The 21039-nt window shown below is 43.5% G+C and overlaps 2 protein-coding genes across 3 annotated transcripts in view; one reads left to right on the plus strand and one right to left on the minus strand.

Moving 5' to 3' along the window:
- Positions 1-20310, minus strand: part of ABHD17B (abhydrolase domain containing 17B, depalmitoylase) — a 46822-nt gene extending 26512 nt beyond the window's left edge. The window contains exon 1 of one of the 2 annotated variants that reach the window (XM_080667747.1): positions 19675-20310. The gene's annotated coding sequence lies outside the window, so the exon portion shown is untranslated. The remainder of the gene's footprint in view (positions 1-19674) is intronic. The other variant, XM_080667748.1, reaches the window with a different exon arrangement.
- LOC308247915 (uncharacterized protein C9orf85 homolog) overlaps positions 20287-21039 on the plus strand; it is a 64818-nt gene continuing 64065 nt past the window's right edge. The window contains exon 1 of the mRNA XM_080667749.1: positions 20287-20872. Coding sequence (XP_080523875.1) covers positions 20771-20872 — 102 coding nt within the window. The 5' untranslated portion in view covers positions 20287-20770. The remainder of the gene's footprint in view (positions 20873-21039) is intronic.

Here is a 21039-nt window from a genome sequence, read left to right on the forward strand (position 1 = left end):
CAGAGCAGCTTTGAAAAATTAGTGAAATAAGAAGACCTAACACAAATCTAAAATTCAAACTGAGGTTGTTTGTTGCAAAAATGAGTAAGAGGTGCCATTATTAGTAACAGAATCCTTCCTCCAAGCTTTAAATCTGGCTTTGAATTAGTTTCTGTGAAAACTTGGCAGGCTCCCTGTTAGCATGGACAAGGGGATGGGAGTGGTGTTGGTGGTACAGAAACCACTTGGAATATGAGCAGCTTAGAGCCCTTGAACAGCTCCTTCCCCACCTGGGGACATAAAGGAACTTATGGCTAATGTGGCTGCATCTCAGGATTTTACATTTCACCCTTCTTTTTGAACACTCTTATTCAAGCCTGATTTTTCTGTGTCTTGTTCTATTACCTTCCATCTGAATTTTTAGTTTCTGTCCATCTACCTGATATATAGGTTCTCCCTTCAATCTTGAGGTCTTTGGTTAAGTTTTATTTCACTTTCAAATCAACCTCAGCCCAGTGCTTAGAAGCACATAAATCAGCCATCTGATCTCCTATACTAAAGCTTCTACTTGGATAGAGGAAAAAAGAGTGATACAATGAGGGCACTGAATAGAGCCAGGCAAACTGGTTACTGTGTACCTTGTTAGAGGGGAGATTAGTTACTAGTCTGAGAGCCACTGGGTCCATTGGGGACCCTAGGTGGCCTATAATTGAAAAAAAATTTGAAGTCAAATAAATATATGCTTATTAGGAGACAGGCCATTTAAACAAGGACAAGCCATCTAAAATGCCTCTATTCTGTAAGAAACATGCCTCTGATTCATCTTCATAGAAAAGAAACAGCATGTGGCCAGTTACTGAATTTCCCCAGAGCAAACAGGATGTGGGGGGTGGGGAGAAGGTATGAGAGCTGTGCATGTGGCTGACAGCACATTTTCCAGGAAGATTCCCCTAAACAAAGGGAGGTGGAGACAGCTCAGAAGGTCTCAGCCCAATATCTTAAACTAGATGCCCGGTGCACGAAATTCGTGCACTGGGGTGTGTGTCCCTTAGCCCAGCCTGAACCCTCTCCAATCTGGGACATCCCTCTTACAATCCAGGACTGCTGGCTCCCAACCACTCACTGGCCTGCCTGCCTGATTGCCCCTAACCGCTTCTGCCTGCCAGCCTGATCACCCCCTAACCACTCCCCTGCCAGCCTGATCAATGCCTAACCGCTCCCCTGCCAGCCCAATTGCCACTAACTGCCCTCCCCTGCCGGCCTAGTCACCCCTAACTGCCCTCCCCTGCTGACCTGGTCGCCCCTAACTGTCCTCCCCTGCAGGCCTAGTCTCCCCCAACTGCCCTCCCCTGATGGCCCAGTCACCCCTTACTGCTCTCCCTTGCCAGCGTGGTTGCCTCTAACTGCCCTCCCCTGCCGGCCTAATCGTCACCAACTACCCTCCCCTGCAGGCCTGGTCCCCCCCCACCAACTGCCCTCCCCTGCAGGCCTGGTCCCCCCTAACTGCCCTCCCCTGCTAGCCTGGTCCCCCCTAACTTCCCTCTCCTGCTGGCCTGATCGCCCACAACTGCCCTCCCCTGCTGGTCATCTTGTGTCCACATGGGGTCAGCCATCTTTGACCACATGGAGGCAACCATCTTGTGTGTTGGATGATGGTCAATTTGCAAATTACTCTTTTATTAGATAGGATGGCCCAATGGGAGACAGCAAGACTTAGGCAATGTATTAGGAAACAGGTGACCAAATAGTACTCAGCCAATGAGGAACTGGAGGAGGGACTAAATAAATAGGCTATGTTCCCTGCCCCAGGTGTGTGCTGTACAATGGACACCAGCTCTGGAGAGTGTTATTAAAAGTCTCATTTTCGCCCTAGCTGGTTTGGCTCAATGGATAGAGCATCAGCCTGCGGACTGAAGGGTCCCGGGTTTGATTCTGGTCAAGGGCACATGCCCGGGTTGCAGGCTCGATCCCCAGTGGGGGGCGTGCAGGAGGCAGCTGATCAGTGATTCTCTCTCATCCTTGATGTTTCTATCTCTCTCTCCCTCTTCCTTCCTCTCTGAAACCAATAAAAATATATTTTAAAAAAAAAAAAAAGTCTCATTTTCGCCATGTTCCTGTTTCCTAGTCAATCATTTGCTATTTGGAAAGGTGAGCCATTTCTCACAATTCTAACCAGGAAATAAGCCAGGATAGCTGGTTCCAAGTCCATCCCTCTTTTTCTGTTTCATTCTAGGCTTTTCACATCCCTAAGAAGTTTCCCTTTGAATTGTTAGGAGGCATGGACATGATAAATTCTTGAGCACTGGGAAGCTCTGTAGAGCTTGTAATGGAAACTAAAACTTACCACTATCCAACAAGCTACTATTACTGATGGGTAGTCAGTAGATAAGTGCATAAGGTTGTTACAAAGACTATCTGCCCTAGAGGTCTGAGAGGTACTTTGAGCAGCATCATGTATTTATACTATTTCTTTACTATCTTTCAGTGCTGGGGCTCAGTAGAAATAATCAATCCCATTGATTGGAATTTCTATCCTCCATCTCCCCACCATGTCAACAGTGTATTTTTATGAGTTTCAGGGGTTTCCATCAGTGAGATGTTCTTAGATCTGGAAGCCAAGAAGTACTAACCCCTCAAGAATTGACTAGACCAAGTACTTAACGTCTAAGGCCTATATCCCAGCCAAATGGGTATATATACTATCTCTCAGGGTCAAATGACCCTATATAATAAAAGGGTAATATGCAAATTGACCCTAATGGCAGAATGACGGGGAATGACTGGTCGCTATGATGCACACTGACCACCAGGAGCCAGACACTCAATGCAGGAGCTGGCCCTTAGTGGTCAGTGTGCTTTCACAGGGGAGTACCGCTCAGCCAGAAGCCAGCTCATGGCTGGCCAGTACAGTGGTGGTGGCAGGAGCCTCTCCCGCCTCTGCGGCAGCACTAAGGATGTCCGACTAACGGCTTAGGCCCGCTCCCCGCAGGGCTCCTGGGCTGCCAGAGGGATGTCTGACTGCCAGCTTAGGCCCGATTCCCTGGAGAGCAGGCCTAAGCCGGAGGGTGGACATCCCCTGAGGGCTCCTGGAGTGCAAGAGGGCACAGGCCAGGCTGAGGGACCCCCCTGAGTACACAATTTTTGTGCACCGGGCCTCTAGTATTTTTATATCCTTCTCTCAAGATTCTTCTTACTTTTGTAGCATACCAGTGTGGAGAATCTGAGCTCTGCCAACCTTAATCAGTGACAAATTAGGAATTATGCTTATTGCTGCTCCTTCTGCCCTCTTATACTAAATTTTACTAAACCTAGGGAAGGGTGATGGTCATAAACCAATACAGATCTGTGAGGTAGAGAAGTGCTACATCACCTTCCTTTGCAAAGTCTAAGCAATCTGAACAATGTATCACACCCTTCAGCCTTATGAGTTGTTTCTTACTAACATCCTTAATGCTTAATGAGTTGTTTCTTACTAACATCCTTTACCCCCAAAAATAATGTATCAGAATAACAATGCAGTATTATTGCTCTCAGACTTGATAGGATGGTTCTGAGGTAGGTACTATTTAATAAATTCCTTGTAAAATCAGTTAATGTGATACCAGCTTGGGGTCAAACCTGGAAATTACCTTATTTAGACAGCAACAGCACTACTAAGGGGATATGTGGTTCTATGACCCCTGAAACCAAATGCAAAGGACCCAAAACAGCCAATATAGATGATCTGAAAACTCATATATAAAAAAGAGGTTATGATTTAAGATTTGTTACATATTCACTTTATGTTTCTCAAATGTTACCACGTAAACAATCTAGAACAGCAGCAGTATCTTAATTTCTTCAGAGGTATTTGGACAGATAAAAGAATGCTTCCACTTTGCACTTTATTTGTGGTTAAGATGACTGTCTCCCATGTTGCACTGAAGCATTTCTGTCACAAAAGGAATGAATCTGGATCTTAACCTACCTACACCCGATTCTGTAATTCTCGTTCTGTTCCTAACTTCTATATAATTAATATTCTAGACTCTAGGCAGGAAATTCCTCTTTGTTCTCAAATTTCAATTTATTTGTTTTCCTTTGGGCACAATCCAGATTACAATTCTGGTAGCAGACTTATTACTGGCCTGGGGATATGCCTTGACTGGGCATTAAGTATTATTCCTAGCTTTGTTAACTACCCAGTGGAGGTTTCAGAGAACTCAGTCAAGACACATCATCAATTTATAAAGATACATTAAATCTTTATTGAAGGAAGACTTACAAATACTGGGGAATTTTCATCTGTGAATATAATGAGATACTGGATTCTTGGTAAGTCTGCCAGCTTTTCCTAGTAGAAGACCTGTAAAAAAGGTACTAATCTATCTATCCTAATATATAAAAACCCAGGGTCCGGAATGACCGACCGAAGGCTCGATTGAACACTGGAAGTCAGTCTTGCAGTCAGTGCTGGGTTGCCGTGGTGACCCAGTACTGACTGCCGAGGGGGCTGTGGATCAGGCCCGGAGAGAGAGGCAGGGTCTGATCCACAGCTTCTGTGGCAGCTGTTGATCAGCCGTTGCCTCTCTCTTTCTCTCCGTGCTTTCCCAGCAGCTGCGCCTCTGTTTCTCTCCGGCCTCCAAGGGGCTGCTGATCAGCCCTGCCTCTCTGATCAGGCCTGGAGATGCTGACTGGCATAGAAACTGACCAATCAGAACCAAATCTGGATGAGCTGTGAGGAGCCAATGGATGCCTAAGAGACGGAGCTTTTGACGCTGACTGGCATAGAAACTGACCAATCAGAACCAAATTGGCTGGCAGGGGAGGGAAGTTGGGGGCTGAGATCAGGCCTGCAGGGGAGGGCAGTTAGGGGCAATTAGGCAGGCAGGTGAGCAGTTAGGAGCCAGCGGTCCCAGATTGCAAGATGGATGTCCGACTGCTGGTTTAGGCCCAATCCCACCGGCAGTCGGACATCCCCCAAGGGGTCCCTAATTGGAGAGGGTGAAGGCTGGGCTGAGGGAACCCCCCCTCCGTGCACAAATTTTGTGCACCAGGCCACTAATATATACTATATAAGAGGGAATATGCTAATTGACCATCACTCCGTCTCAAAGATGGCTGCACCCACATCTGAAGCCAAGTTCCCATAAGGAGCCTTAACGAGCAATCAGCAGGGACCTGAGGCTACGCCCTCCCCCACACCTGTGGGGCTTGACAGGTGACCTCAGGCCACATCCCCCACCCAGCAGGGCTTGACAGGGGACCTCAGGCCGTGCCCCCCACCCAGCAGGGCTTGACGGGGGACCTCAGGCTGCGCCCCCCGCCCAGCAGGGCTTGACAGGGGACCTCAGGCTGCGCCTCCCACCTTGGCACCAGGCCCAGGGACCTCAGGCCATGGCCCCCACCCGGCGGAGCTTGATGGGGACCTCAGGTCTCGCTCCCTGCCCCAGCGCCATGCCGGGGGACCTCAGGCCACGACCCCCACCCCGGCACCAGGCCAGGGAACCTGAGGCCACGCCCCCGGCCTGGCAGGGCTTGATGGGGGACCTCAAGGTGCACTTCCCATCCTGGTGCTGGGCTAGGGGACCTCAGGCTGCTCCCCCCCACCCCAGTGCCGGGCCGGGGGATCTCAGGCCGCACCCCCCACCCCAGCACCGGGTCAGGGGACCTGAGACTGCGTCCCCCTGCCTGGCGGGGCTTGACAAGGGACCTCAGGCCATGCTCCCCACCCAGCGGGGCTTGCCGGGGGACCTGAGGCTGCACACCCTCATGCCGGTGGGGCTTGCCGGGGGACCTCAGGCCATGCCCCCCACCCAGCGGGGCTTGACAGGGGATCTCAGGCCATGTCCCCCACCTGGTGGGGCTTGATGATGGATCTCAGGCACTCCCCCTGCCCTGTTCTGGGCTGGGGGGCCTCAGGCCACGCCCCCGTCCTGGCACTGGGCCAGGGGACCTGAGGCTATGGCCCCTGCCTAGCAGGGCTTGACAAGGGTGGGACTGGCCACGTCTGGATCTAGCCCAATGGGGGGAGGGGCGGCCAGGTCTGGGTCTCATGTGATTTTGAGGTGCATGTGGGTGGGCGGGGACTTGACTCTGGGTCCCGTGGTGTGCCCCAGACTCTGATAGGAGGAAGGTTTTCATATACATTTTACTAATTTTCTTTCATCTCTGACACTTCTACTATAGAGAAAGGGCAAACAGCAATATTAAATTATTTCCCCTAATTAATCCCCTTTTAATGTGCACGAATTTCGTGCACCAGGCCACTAGTACATATATAAAAGCTTAAGCGACCGAAGAACTGGAATGACCAGAACAACCAGAAAACTGGCCGGTAGTTATGATGCGCACTGACCCAGACCCTGCACCCCGGACACAGACAGGAAGGAGGAGGGAGGCCGATTCCTCGAGGAATCAGCCATTGGTTAGCTTGCTGCTGGGGCCCTGACAGCCCCGAATCTGGTTCACCTGCACCCCAGACCCAGAAAGGAGGGAGGAGGGAGCCTGATTCCTCGCAGAATCAGCCTTTGGTTAGCTTGCTGCTGGGCCAACCTCCTGCGGTCCCTTCCCCTAGTCGGCCGGTCCCCCGATCGGCCCTGATTGCCAGCCAGGCTGAGGGACACCACCCGTGCATGAATTCATGCACCGGGCCTCTAGTCCTATATAATAAAAGCCTGATATGTAAATTGTTTCCTTGGGCAGTCGTTTGACCAGGAGTTTGACCGCTCACTATGACATGCGTTGACTACCAGGGGGAAGCATGGAACATGGCGGAGTCAGCGACACGGTGCTAGCAGAGGGCGGCAGTGGAGGTGCTGCCAGTTCCAATGGATCCGGAGAGCGAGACTGCGGTGGGATGGTAGAGCAGGTGAACAGGTGGTGCCTGGACAAGGCAGGTGTGAGTGGGGGCCTGATCGCCCCACCGATCGTCCCGCAGACAGCGACCAGCGGCGGCGGCAGGGGGAGGGGCTGCCATCTGGCTCCCAGGTGCTGAGGGAGCCAGGCAGGGGGCCCGGCCCCGAATGATCGCCCCGCAGATGGCGACCAGCAGCTAGCAGGCCCTGATTGCCTGATCAGGGCCGGGCCCCAGGCTGGGATGGGGAACTGGGGGTGGGTGGTGGTGACCAACCTCCCGAGGCACCTGGGCAGGGGGCTGCGACCTCTCGCCGGCTACCTGGGGGCGGGGGTGATGGGGACAGAGGTGCGGTGAGAATGTGGGGTGTCCACTGAGCTTGCTCTCACTCCCCCTGCTAGCCTCCCCCAGGACGCCAGGGCTCGCGCACTGGAGAAGCCCCCACACTCAGGTACTGGGTGCCCATGAGGAGCCTTCCCACACCCGTGCAGCCTCTTCCGGGTGAGCCAGGCCACAGCTGCTGGGACTGCAGGGGCTGGTCGGGCTCCCTGTGGGTCCATGCAGGAGCCAGTCTGCTAGGTCAGCAAGCGCGCTGCTTGCCCGGCTTCTGTGCAGCGCTGCTGGGCAGGCCCAGAGGCCCACGCTGTGCCCTGGCCTGTGGTATCCGACCACACTCACCACATCTCAGCATGGGGACTCAAGCGCCATGACTTAGGCAGAGGGGGGTGCACGGGGTCCTGGGGGCCCAGGTGCTGCCCAGGGCCCAGAGGTCAGCTGGGACCTGCCCTTCCACGCCAGACGCTCGCGTTTCAATCACTGGCCAGGCCTACGGACCACACCCGTGAATAAATTTCGTACACTGGGCCTCTAGTAAATTAATAATAGTTGGTTTAGAGGGGCTTCAAATACTCTATTTTATTATCTTCTTGCAACCCTGTTATACATGAGATATGAAGTCACCCAGCAAGGAATAAATTATTTCCTAAGCTATAAAACCAAGGCTGTAACAATATCAAGGGCTGGAGAAAACCAGGTGCCCCTTGTCACAAGTGAGGAAGAAATGTCAACTATCATTTATTTAAAAAATCAGAAGAACTACTGTCTAAATTTAACAATGTATAAGGTCTGGTCCTCCCTACTACCCCCTCCCCCAATTTTTAATAATTAGCCTGTAGTATAGTATGAAGAACCTCAGTCCATGAATCAGGAAGGCTGGATTCTAGTCCACACTCTAACACTAACTAGCTCTGAGGCATTAGGGAAGTCACTTTCCTTCCTTCCTTGAACTTGTTTCTTTACTTCTTATATAAAGGTTTGAGTTCAACAGCACTTAAATTACACTCTAGCATATAGGCTTCTTAATTTTGAATATAAGTATAAAGTAGTAAATAACTAAGAGTGAGTGTCTAAATAGAATGAAACAAAGTAATAATTTATTCCTTTTAAAATGTTCTTTGGATTCTTAGGCTTCCTTCTCTTGTTACCAGAAAGGGGACCTGGCCCTGAAAGGGTCTGGAAGGGCTGGGGAAATGAGCCTAGGCTTGCTGCTCTGGCTCACTAAGAAGTCAGAGAAAAGGGGGCCTTGGAGACAGGTTCAGGGGGGTTGCCACAGGTGAACTGCAGCTGCCCTGGTTGCAAGCCCCATGGGGTCCCTTAGAGTTTAGGAGATGCATGTCTGTGGGGAAAGAAGTGAAGGGAGAGGTTCAGGTGTGCTCCTGGGAGGGAGAGGGCACACTGGACCTTCATTTTAGTAGGGATGCAGGAGTTGTGACATTTATGTAACATCAGTATAACAAGGATCATTACCTTTCTTTACATAGATTGTATTATGACTAGTTTATCTATCAACAGTGTAACTATCTATATAAACTGCCACCTCTACCACTTCCTTTTCCTCTGGTTGCCAGTTGCCTCCCTTTAGTTATTTATACTCATCTGCAAGTCAAGGTTTGAAGAAATACCACTATGCACTCTTAAAAAATGTGTAACAAACACTAGTTACTCTAAGTTATGCTTAATTCCTTTCCTGGACTCAATAAACCAATATTTGCCAAGGTTTCTTAGAATACTAAATTTTACCTTTTGCATGGTACATAACAATAGAATAATTATTTCAAAGAACGTGTAAATACCTAAGAAAATAAAAACAACATATTTAACAGAGTTAAGTCAGTTTTAATTCTTTAAGACTTGGGGTAAATCACTTATTTAACTGCTAAGTCTCTGTTTCTTCAATTGAAAACATAAGGTAACTGACCTAATGTTTGTTAAAGTCTCTTTTAATTCTAAATTCATGAGCTTTTTGTAAATTGGTACTCAATATTTTAAATGTATTATAATGAATGAATATATAATTTATTATTAATGAGTTAATGCTCTAAGAGGCTTTTTTCAACTTATAAAAAATTAAGTGTTATTTTAAGCTTCAGATTATCAGACAAAAGTAGGTATCAATAATTAGGAAAGACTTTGGGAAGGATTTAGAATTTTAGAGTTAGATATGATTTCCAAAGCAGAAGGAAACCCCTCCAGGTTAGGTCAATGATATGTGTAAAGTGTGACAGTGGTCTGGCCAGTGGAGCTCAGTGTTTGAGCTGCACTGGCCTATGAGCCAGGAGGTCATGGTTTGATTCCCAGTCAGGCACATGCTGGGTTGCAGGCTCATTCCCCATTAGGGGGTGTGCAGGAGGCATCTGATCAATGATTCTCTCACATCATTGATGTTTCTATCTTTCTCGCCCTCTCCCTTCCTCTCTGAAAGCAAAAAAAAAAAAAAAAAAAAAAGGATGACAGTGAGAAAAAAACAAAACAAAGAGTACATGGTGGAGAGGAAAAAATTAAGAAATGAATACTGATGGTTTATATTGCAAAGTGTATAAAACACATCCTTTAGTTAAATATCAATACTTGACTACACTTAAAAGTAATTTTCTCCAATTTGGTAACATACTTAACTTTCTACTATGCAAAATAAAGTTATTATTGATTTACTGGGTATTTCAGTTAATAAAAATGTTGTCTTATAGTTTAAAGACACAAGTAGCAAACAAAGTAAATATTGTAGACTCTTATTTTTTCGGTAGACTTTTGTTCTCTTCTAAAGACAATTTCTAGAGTAGGTCTGAAAAAGAAGTATTTTAGGTGAAACTGACAGAATAATACACTGACACTATATGCTAAGTAATGCATAGGAAGAAGGATGGAAGGAAGGCAAACGGAGATTGCAAAAAAAAACACACAACACAATAATAAAAAAACAACAACGGTTGAGGCAAATCCTTAATACCTGATTTGAGAAGAATGTTACAGCTAGTTTTTGGTAGTCTACATGTCTAGTGTATCTCTGGGGTAAATATTTGTTTGGGATGAGGAAGAAAGCAAGCATTAGAGATCATCCTTCCATATGTCATCAACCGGGTTACTAAATATCATGCTACATACCATGTAATGCATGAAATATTAAACTCATCAAATGTTTTTGCATATAATTTTCAACTTTTGAAGCCCTGTTTCACATTATACATATCTCATTTTAATAAAATAAAGGAATAGTAGAAACAGCACCTGCCTAGGAAACTCAAGTTCTGGTTATAATTTTATTTAAAGTGTTCTTAAGACCTTAACTGCCTCCATTATAATGTGAGAAGACTGAACTATAGCATCTAGAGCTTTCTCCAGCAAGAATATTTTATTACTAGAGGTCCAATGCACAAAATTCGTGCAAGAGTAGGCCTTCCTTCCCCCGGCTGCCAGCACCGGCTTCCCTCTGGCACCCGGGACCCGGGTTTCCCTCACAGCCCTGGCTTCATCCGGTCTAATTAGCATATTATGCTTTTATTATTATAGATACTAAATCCTCCCTCTCCTCTCTAATTTGCCTGGATTTTTTGGACCTCTTATACCCTCTATTCATACATTATCTTTGTTTATACAACTAGATATGGTTCTCTTGCTCTCCTTGCCCCTGCAGAAAGAGAAATCTTATTGTACATTCTATTAAAAACAATCTAAAAGAGATATTTCTAAAGAAAAAAATTAAAACCTGTGGGAGCATTACTAAGAACAAGTCAAAACAGTATAAAATAGTTTCCATTGACCTCAACTTCTTAAAGTCTAAATACAAAAAAAAAAGAGAGTTCAATTGGGAAATCATTCAATTTCTGTCATCTTTAATTGTAAATGAACACATATAATTCTCTTGATTTACTGTGGTTACATTTTCCACCATTTTATAGTAGTTTCCAGTGTTTACAAACAAAAGGGTTATGTAGAATAAGACAACAGAAGGAACAACTCAAAATGTGTGAGTAGGATAATAAATTACAGTTGATGTAGGATATTATATTAGTTTGTTCTTTTACTTGGAACAGTCAGACATACATTTGATAATCTCTTTTCGGACCCTATAAATCAATTAGTTTTAATCAAAGCCTGATTACCTTTACTTCCTTCACACATATTCTGGAGGGTTCCAATGCCTCTATCGCGCATCTTCCAAGACCAATGCATTTTTAGCCTCTCCTGCTCTACTGGTTCATCTCTTCTGTTTATTCAAGACTCAAAAATTAAAAATTTATAAAAAGTGTGTGTACCTACACTCTAACCACTATCTCTGAGTATCCTCCAGAATCAAACTTCTCACTATTCCCCAATGGGCCCCAAATAAATTGTGATTAATATCTATCATCAAATTGTTAACCTATTTAGGATCACTGATGAATGACTTCTTATTATTTCAAAATGCACTGGATATTTCTCAGTCTTAATTTACAAGATTGTTCTGTGGTATTAAACACTATTTGTCCTTTCCTTCCTTCTTTTTTTAAAATATATTTTATTGATTTTTTACAGAGAGGATGGGAGAGGGATAGAGTTAGAAACATCGATGAGAGAGAAACATCGATCAGCTGCCTCCTGCACACCCCCTACTGGGGATGTGCCTGCAACCAAGGTATATGCCCTTGACCAGAATAGAACCTGGGATCCTTCAGTCTGCAGGCCGATGCTCTATCCACTGAGCCAAACCGGTTAGGGCCTTTCCTTCCTTCTTGTAATGAAGGAAATCTTTCATTTTCTGGTGACCTCCTTCAAAGCTTTTATTTGCTTATTTAATTAATTAAAAAACACAAAGATTGGCCATCTTTTGTCTTCTTATCTTTTGTCTAACCCAAGACTTTAACTACAACTTTGGTCATCTTTTGTTTTCCTGTCTTTTTATCTCAATCACATCTATGGCTTTAACTACTACTTATACAATAATGATGACTAAATCTAAAAACTTAAATCTCTAGCACAGATCTTTAAGGTTATAGACCCTGAAAATCTCAGTATTTCCCTCCCTCTCCCTCTTCTTATTTAATCCTATGTACCCCTCCATTCCTCCCAGTCACATCTTATTAGCTCAGCCACTTTTCATTCACTGTTATAAAATCACTCACTAATATATCATACCCCTCTAAATCCACATAACACTGTTGCCAGGTAATGTCATTTTCCTATTTTAATTTAAATCTTTCAATGAAATGTATAAGCCCTCTTGAATAAATCTAAATTCTTTAGCATGCCATACATGATTTTCCCACCCTCTCTGCTTCCAGGACTCTATGCTTTTTGAGCATTTCCCCATTCATTCATTCTACTAAACATACTGTTCCTCATTAAGAAAAATTATTTCTTGCTTCTACGCCTTTGTACACTGTTCCCATCTCTGTAGGTAAAATCCTCCCAATGTAAAATTCTCCCCAACTTACATTCCTTTCTATAAATAAATAAAACAACTTTTGCTGTGTGTTTTTTTTTTTTTTAAATAAAAGATTCTGTTTAAGTTTTACTTCTTTCTCCAGAGGTAAAAAAAATCTCCTGAACCATGCTCACACTGACCATATAGATAATCTTTTCTGTTTTCTTTATGTATGTATTAGCTCATGAACCAAAATGTTCTTACCTGGATTCTAACCAAAAAATTGAAAGCCATTTTACCCTTGGGGATTGTATCAGAATATCCTTAATGTATAATTTTAAAAAGTCCTCACACCTATTAACTTTACTGCCCTAAATCTTTATTAATAAAAGGGACACTGAGGTCTGTTAAAAAAAAAAAAGAACAAAATGTAACCTGTTGTATTTCAGATATAAGCTTGCCAAATCAAGTTACCGATCAGCATTCTTTTCCTGCTGATAATTGATGTGCAGAGAAGAAGTTTTACATTTGGGGGTGGGAATGGTCAAGCTAGGGAGTAAAAAATTATCAGTACACCAAGCAGGATACTAATCAGAAACAAAATATCTAGGTCACAGGTCTATGGATGGCATTTCTGGGAAAAGTATTATACGAATTATTTCAATTGATTTTAATTTTTAAAATGCATTTAAAGATCAATCTTCTAAATTCAGAAATCAAACAAGTTTATTGAATTTTTTAAAAATATATTTTTATTGATTTCAGAGAGGAAGGGAGAGGGAGAAAGAGATAGAAACATCAATGATGAGAGAGAAACAATGATCAGCTGCCTCCTGCACACCCCCCACTTGGATCAAGCTCGCAACCCAGGCATGTGCCCTTGACCTGAATTGAATCTGTAACCCCTCAGTCCTCAGGCGGATGCTCTATCCACTAAGCCAAACCTGCTAGGGCAAGTTTACTGAAATTGATAAACTGATGATGTCTTCTACTTTTATTCTTGGAGACAATGGTTTGTTGGGACTGGAACAGAGAATTGCCTACACCAAGCTAATGAGGTTTTTTCAACCCCTTTCTTATTCATCCTGACCTATATTAAGCATATATTTATTTTCTTAACCCTGTGTGACTACATCCTAAAAATAAATCTTAAATACTCCAAGACAGCCATAATGAAAAGAATTTCTTTAGCACTATTTATTTTCAAGGGTAAAGACCTCTAACTATTGCCAGTCCTAATGTCACCTCCTGAGACAATGTGAGAAACTTAATGAGGGAAAACTGAAAAGAAAGTCATAACTTAAATATTGTTTTGTGTCTTAATGATTTTCCAAAGGTCATGCTCTAACAATATAACATAAGCCACATAGTTTCACTTTTATAATTTAGTCAATTTTAGCAATACTGCAGAAAAAAAAAAGGGGGGGGGGGACAGAGGGAAAATATAGCCAAATGTAATCAGATTTGATCCAAATTCTACTTGACTTTCTGTGTCACCTTTATGTTATTTTTTAGCTTCAATTTCTTCAAGTGCAAGATGATACATATCCACTGTCTCCATCACAAAAATGATGTGTGGTGATTAATGAGTTAATGCCTATAATAATACAATGTGGAGCTCTAGCATAAAGACTCTATAAATAAAAAACCTTTTCTCAACAGATCTGCATGAGATGATTCTCAAATAAAAACAGGTGTGAAGGTAGTTTATAAATTACTGTGTTAATGAAATATATTACCACACTGACTGGTTCTTCTCATTAATATTTGTGAATGGGTGGGATAAAATTTACAACTAGACACAGATTATTATACAGGACGATAAATGCTATGAAAATATAGAGTGCTACATGAGAACTAGGTGGGGGTGGGAGGTAGATGCTTTCACTTAGCATCTCCTTTATCTTAATAATACTTTTCTGAGCTTATCATCCTTTTACACATGAGGAAATCAAGGCTTCAGGTTGTTAAGTCAATTAATTTGTCTAAGTTCACACAACTTAAGTGGGAGAGCCAGGAACACAGGTTTAACTTAAAGACTACATTCTCTACACTCTTTCAAGATTTTGCTGTCTTCTTCATGTATAGCTAATGCCCTCAACGCACATCTCAGTTCATTCTCCCTTTCTCAATGAGAACTACCCTAATCATCCTATTTAATAATTCCCTGTACCCTTCTCTCCTTTTTCTTTAGAAGTGTTTATCACTTTCTAATATATATATTTTAATTTAATATATATTATTTTATTTATTGTGCATATTCCCTGTGGTCCTCTGCTAGGTAATAAGTTCTAGGAAGTTAGGGACCTTTGCTTCATTTGTTTATACATCTATCTTCCCAAACCTAGAATAGTGATCAATTCACAGTAGTCTGGCCCATTATTTCCTTTCCACTTTTCATCTTTACATGTATGCAAGAACTTGTTAACCATCCTTGCTTTTAATTCTTGGGGAAAAAATCAGGGCCTATATCTGAGCCAAATTAACATTAAAATATTATCTATATTTACTCTGAAATTATGTTTTAAAAAGTAGGGTCATAAGAATCATTTAAAAAAATTCTAGCCAGAATAAAAAAGTGATGAAAAGGCATGTAAATTAAACTGTGGAATGTGGAGGATACAAATGATAGATCAGTTAAGAGTGCCTGCTCACTTTCTATGATGTTTTAGAGACTGAATGTGAGTCACAGATGAAACACAGGAATCAGAGTATTTTGAAGCAGTGGTTCTCAAACCTTACAGATTTCAAATACCAGTTAAATTAAAAAGAAAAGTTGGAATGACAGAGATAGAAACATCGATGAGAGAGAAACATTATTAATTGGCTGCCTCCTGCACATCCCTTACCAGGAACTGAGCCCTTAACCAGGGCATGTGCCCTGACCAGGAATCTAATCATAACCTGGTTCATAGGTCAATGCTCAACCACTGTGCCACACCTGCTGGGCTAGAGGTTAGTCATTTTTATTAAGCAAATTTAGATTCATAAATACATCATTACATAAAAATAGTTCTATGTAAATTTAAGATCTAAATATGAAAAAGTAAAACTTTTAAAATAAGCTATAACAGAACCCATAACCTCAGGATAAAGAAAACCTTTAAAGAGAAAAAGCACAATCATAAAAGAATAAACTTGACATTAACATTAACAATATATTTAAAGTGAAAAGGCATGCTAAAAACTAGACAGATATTTGTAAAGCCTACCAAGTATTTTTACAAGAGTATATAAAAAGCATTTACAAATCATTTAAAATGAGCAATCCCATAAAAACAACAACAACAAGAAGTAATGTATAGAAAAAGGAATGAGAATGGCTAATGAAAGAGTTCTCAATTATAGGTCATCTAATTGGGGAGATGCAAATGAAAACTACAATGAGGTACTATTTCATACTCAGAATGAAGAAACTTAAGAAGTCTAAAGTATTTGGAAGGTGGGAAAATAGACTTTCTCATCCATTACGGAAACAAACACTTTGCAGAGAAAACTGGTAGTTTAAAGTTGAAGAAGTAGCATCTACCCTGTGTTCTAGAATCTACTACTAGATTTGTATCCCAGGGCAATCTTGCTCAATGTTGGCTTTTAGTTGTTATAATCAATGGTGGGTACTACTGAACAGATGCCATGGTGCCAAGCATTCTTAATGCGTGGAGATAATGCTGCCCCACGTCCCATATCTCTGGAACATTCTGCTGACACTAAGGTCAGATATTTATAAACAGGACTTAACACAAAATATAGTTTTATTTTAATATAGATGTAGATCATAAAGAATGCAACCACTATTTAAAGAGATTAAGACTGCACTTTTATTTTTGTTCAAACTTTACTGAAAATAGTTTGTTATTTCAGAAACTTATTTTTCATCATTAGTACCACCACTGGTGTTTGAATGGCCAATTCAACACCTGTTTTAATCTGCATTAGTAGCTGTCCTATTTATTCATGGTGATATTACCCATTGGTGCAAAGTAGCTGACAACTACATTTCTTCTAGCAGTGCTTCTTATACTTTAATGTGCACACAAATCACCTGGGAATCTTGTTCAAATTCAGCATCTGAGTTGGAAGAGTAGGGCCTGAACTTCTGATTTCTAACAAGCTCCCAGAATTCTGATGGTACAGGTCTACTATCACACTTGGTAGAAAGATTTAGAGTGTGGTTGAGCCCCAGCATTCACAGAACAGAATGTATTACTTTGTTATAAGTTACTTTTTATATTTTAGTAAGGGCATTACTTTCCTTAAAATATGAATGTAAGTTTATTACTATCAATTTCTTTTTAGGACAATATTGGGGAAGTTGCAAAACATGTCTATAAAAATGAGATATAGGGTCAAGAACCACTGCCCTAAGTAAACATATAAAAGAATATTCCCCACAAGACTGTTTAATAAGCAAACAAGTGGAAAAACTAAAATAAACAACAAAAACTTGATATAGTCACATAATGGAACACATACCATATTGCAGAAAAATAAACTAGAACTACCTGACTAAACACAAATAAATTTTAGCTAATTGAGTGAAGAAAGCTACAGATACAATCATCATATTTAAATAGTCTTAAAACAAAGAAAAATTATATAGTGTTTATGGATGTAAAGGTAGGAAGTAAAGTGTAAACATGGATAGGATGGATGCATATCAATTTTGGGTCAGTGGTGAGGAATGAGGAAAAGGGTAGAGAGGGGTATGTAAAGTACTATGAGAAAGCTTCATTTTGTTTGGTAGTTTTATTTCTTTAAATTGGTAATGGATGCATGGATATTCATTATATTGTGTGTTGCCAATACTTATATTGCTATATTATTTGTCATTTCACCTGAATTGGCAAAAACTGTTGGGCCAGTCAAATGTTTGAAAAACACTGCTCCCGAGGAAAGGATTTAGGATTAGATGTCAGAAAACTCAGCTTCAAGTCTCAATTCTTACAAATTGTGTAGCTTTAGGCAATTTGAATAATTAAGTACTCTGGGCTTTATTCCACCTATATATGACATCACTTTCCCCCTCTAACGCACAAAGCTGGTTGAGAGGCATATAGAACAATGTATGTGAAAATTTTTTAACAGGGTAGGAAAGGCAGGCATAATTTTTGAGCAGTAAGAGCAAATTTTTGGATATGTTACAAATAAAATATATCAGTAAATAAACCAACCAAGTTAATTTGTCACTCTCTTTTCTTGTCATCACTGATTCTAAAGATATAACCAATCTTAACATGGAAGAAACTTTATGTCTACTAGTATAACTTCCTAAATGCATATAGATAGGCATTCTCCCTATTATAACTACTTTATGCTAATTCTTCACCAAGAAATTGAAATTCATAACGTCAAAACAAAATAAGAGAACTGCACTAAAAAGTACTCTTATTTAACTGAAACAATCTATGTCACATACCAGAGTAACTGTTGATTCTTATTGCCCTTCCTATAAAGTGAGCAGGTGGCACGTTTTATTAGTCCTATATTACAAATGAAGAAACTGACTCAGATGTGGGATAGCTGGCCTGTAGACCAATTCAGTGACAGAACTTGGAACAGACACTAATTGCCTAGTTCTTCTGTGTCCATTAAGCAACCAAAACATTATTCTGTCACAGGGATACAGAAAATTCTTTGTCAGATGTCATTTCACACACATTTCAAAATGGGCAAAAATACTCAAGAAAACAAGCCACTTACCTACAGTACCATACAGTGAGGGACAAAATTAAAACTGCCTTGCCTGGTAAAAATCTAATCCCATCCTTGCCAATTAACCTTATTAATACTATGGTAAGACAAAAGAGGTGTCAAAATATGGATGAGGGTGCTATTCATTTCCCCCTGTATCTCAAAAAAACAGCGATTATTACACAACAGGGATTTTATATTTTTTATTAGTGGAAACGTGGCTATCTCGACTTTTCAAGTAACCCACTACCCCTACTCCAAAAATAGAACTTTACCAACAAGCAAAGAGTTGGCAGTACCCAATCAGAACACTGCAATTATGATAACTATCAAAACACTGGTAATTATTAGATATTAGACATATCACCCAAGTGAGTTTATGCTATAAATACATAAAGAGACAAACTCTTTATGGAGAAGAGTTCATTTTCTTTTAAGTCTTCCTGTTAATGTACTAGTAAACAGATGAATACTATTACAACAGGTACCTGACTTTTACTCAGACCCACTAGGTAGTTTCAAATGCTGGCAGAAGATATCCAAAATTCATTTTATTAATTGGAGCCTTAAAAAATCAATGACTCATCTTGTGGATCAAGTATTAAACAGTAATATCTTTTCATAAACATCCAAAATTTAAACATCATCCTCTCTGTATTCCGTTATTCATCCCTTTGCTTACCAAATCCACCTCACACTTACTTAAAACAAAGCATCGTTTAAAACAAATTATGCTCTGGCATTGCCAGACACTTCACCATAGATCATCATGAACATTTTTGTTTTAAACAAGAAGCTGGGTTACATTATCTTTACAAAAGCCCTTCACAACAATACAATCTAACTTGAAAGAACTTTCGTTCCAGGATTAACAAACAAAACACCCAAACATAAACTCCAATTTTCCGGTTCAAAATTCCTCACCACTCAGAGTTCGAAAATAGGTAAGATTACAGTTCACCCATCTGGAGAAAAGGAACCCTACGGCCCGACCGGAATTCACAAATCACTAAGGACCCGGCAGATTCGATCTCACATCGAGGCTGACACACGAGGGCATACAGGAGAAAGCGTTCAGGCACCGCGAATCTAACCGTGAACCTGACCTCATGTCTCCGTCCACGGTTAGAAAAGCAAAGGAAGTGAAAGGAGACCTTCTCGGCAAGGAGAACCTAAGCAAGACCTTTTCCACCCGTCGGTCAGCCTCTCCCAGGCCCCCAGATTCCCGCCGCCTCGCCCACCACACGGACCCCACTCTACCTCTCCCTTTCCCGATCCCCCTGGAGAACCCTCTCCAAAATCGGGAGGGGCTTCCCCGCCTTTCCCCGCGCTGAGTGGGATCCCGGTCTCCAACAACAAAGACGCATCTCGCTCCCCTCCCCCTGCCGGGCCACGGCTCGCCTCGACCCGCCCGCGCTGCGGCTCCGGGCCTAGCGCCCCCTCCCCACGCCCGGCCGCAGCGGCCCAGCCCCCGCGCCGCCTCACGCACCTGCACCGGAGGGGCCGCAGTCAAGGTGTCGGGCTGAAAGGGCTGGGAGAGAACCTCTGCCGACGCGCTGTCCTCCTCGGGGCGCGCTCCGCGATGCCGCCGCCGCCGCTGCCGCCGCCGCCGGACTCTCCCGGCCTGCGGGCGGGACCGGCCGAGCAGAAGGAACGAGGGCTGCTGTGCTGGCGACGGGACGAAGAAAGGCGGCAGTGCCCGAGAGGGCCCACTCGCGCTCCCTCCTCGCCTCCTCGCGCCGGCCCTGCTCCTCCACACGGGCTCGCGTTCTGCTAACGGCCCCGGCGCGAGGCGCTGGAGCTGCCGCCGCCGCCGGTTGCTCTCGGTCAGCCCTCAGGTCCCGAGCAGCCGTGGTCGCAGCTGCTGCCGCTGCCGCTGCCGCCGCCGCTGCCACCACCGCCCTTTATGGCACTGCCGACACCACCCAGCCCCAGCCAGGTGTTTCCTCTCTTTAATCCTCCCTTCTTGCTCCTGTTCTGCCTGCCAGTCGCTGGGCTCGCCCTCGTGGCGGGAGGGAGGCTGGAAGGGAACCGAGGGGGACCAGCAAAAGACTCGCTAAGCCAGGACTTGGTCACTGACTGGATGGAGATGCCAAAACTGACCCGGGCTCCAGCCTCCGAGCAGGCAGGGGGAGGGACGCAGTCCAGTTTAACCCGATTTCCACCAATCACAAGCCGTCCAATGGAGTCGGGCACCAGGAGAGGCTGAGCTGAGTCGGCAGGAGGCGGGGACTGCGGAAAAGAAGGACCAATAGAAGTAAAGCTTCCCCGCCCCTTCGCCTTGATGGACATCTACGTTCGGACCAATGGGGGAATTCTCGCTTCGAAGAAAGCGGGATTTATATGCGGAGTTTGAGTGAGGATGAGCGGAGGGATCGAGTCTTGGCCTCGAGGAAGAGCCTTCAAGTAGCTGAGGGACCGAGTATGTCCTTTGACCTCCGCGCGGCGTCACGTGGACTGACGGGGGCGGGGCGAGAAAGCTAGATCAGTTTCTTCCGGGTCAGTGACAGGCGTCTTCTCCGTGAGGTAGTTTCTGGCTTCTTGAATCTTCCTAGTCCCAGCGTTTGGTGATTGTGATTTCGGCGATGAGCTCCCAGAGAGGGAACGTGGCCCGTTCCAGGCCTCAGAGACATCAAAATACGTTTAGCTTCAAAAATGACAAGTTTGATAAGACTGTTCAGACCAAGGTAGGAACCTGCCTGTAGCATTAAATCTGACTCCAGGAAGGAATGGTTCAGTGGAGGGGAAAGAGGAAATGAGAGGAGCTGGCGAGGGCGAGTGTGGACCGCAGCCCAGAGTTAGTTTTGGCTGCAGTGCAACCCTTTCTGAAATGATATTCCCACACCCTTTCTTT

This window comes from Plecotus auritus (assembly GCF_963455305.1).
Source record: "Plecotus auritus genome assembly, chromosome: 5".
NCBI lineage: Eukaryota > Metazoa > Chordata > Mammalia > Chiroptera > Vespertilionidae > Plecotus > Plecotus auritus.